General features: G+C 51.3%; 1 protein-coding gene across 1 annotated transcript in view; it reads left to right on the top strand.

Annotated features, from left to right (window-relative positions):
• Positions 1–791, top strand: part of LOC106819043 (bone morphogenetic protein receptor type-1B-like) — a gene marked incomplete at its 5' end in the record, with an annotated part of 14,462 nt that overhangs the window by 1,422 nt on the left and 12,249 nt on the right. Inside the window, 1 exon segment of the mRNA XM_014823703.1 lies at positions 306–479. Coding sequence (XP_014679189.1) covers positions 306–479 — 174 coding nt within the window.

Genomic DNA, 791 nt, shown 5'->3' with positions numbered 1-791 from the left:
TGGGGAAGCTGAGGATGTGGATGTTAACGATGGGGAAGCTGAGGATGTGGATGTTAACGATGGGGATGCTGAGGATGTGGATGTTAACGATGGGGAGGCGGAGGATGTGAATGTTAACGATGGGGAAGCTGAGGATGTGGATGTTAACGATGGGGAAGCTGAGGATGTGGATGTTAACGATGGGGATCCACATCCTCAGCATGTTAACGATGGGGAGGCGGAGGATGTGGATGTTAACGATGGGGAGGCTGAGGAATGAGATGTTAATGATGAGGATGCTGACGATGTGGTTGTTATGGCTTCAGGCTTCATCGCTGCCGACATTAAGGGCACGGGTTCGTGGACACAGCTGTACCTGATCACGGAGTATCACGAGAACGGGTCGCTGTACGATTACCTGCACGCCACCACGCTGGACAGTGTGTCCATGATGAGACTCACCCTGTCTGCTGCCAGCGGTATCGCTCACCTGCACACAGGTATGTCGTTATAGCCAGGTAACACAGGCATAGCCAGGTAACATGGGTACGTCGTTATAGCCAGGTAACACGGTACGTTGTAATAGCCAGGTAACATGGGTACGTCGTAATAGCCAGGTAACACGGTACGTTGTAATAGCCAGGTAACATGGGTACGTCGTTATAGCCAGGTAACACAGGCATAGCCAGGTAACAGAGGTACGTCGTTATAGCCAGGTAACACGGTACGTCGTTATAGCCAGGTAACACGGGTACGTCGTTATAGCCAGGTAACATGGGTACGTCGTTATAGCCAGGTAACATGGGTATGTC

Source organism: Priapulus caudatus, unplaced genomic scaffold (assembly GCF_000485595.1).
Source record: "Priapulus caudatus unplaced genomic scaffold, Priapulus_caudatus-5.0.1 Scaffold2774, whole genome shotgun sequence".
NCBI classification, from domain to species: domain Eukaryota; kingdom Metazoa; phylum Priapulida; class Priapulimorpha; order Priapulimorphida; family Priapulidae; genus Priapulus; species Priapulus caudatus.
The sequence above is the reverse complement of the archived record's forward strand: the minus strand, read 5'-3'. Positions and strand labels throughout refer to the sequence as shown.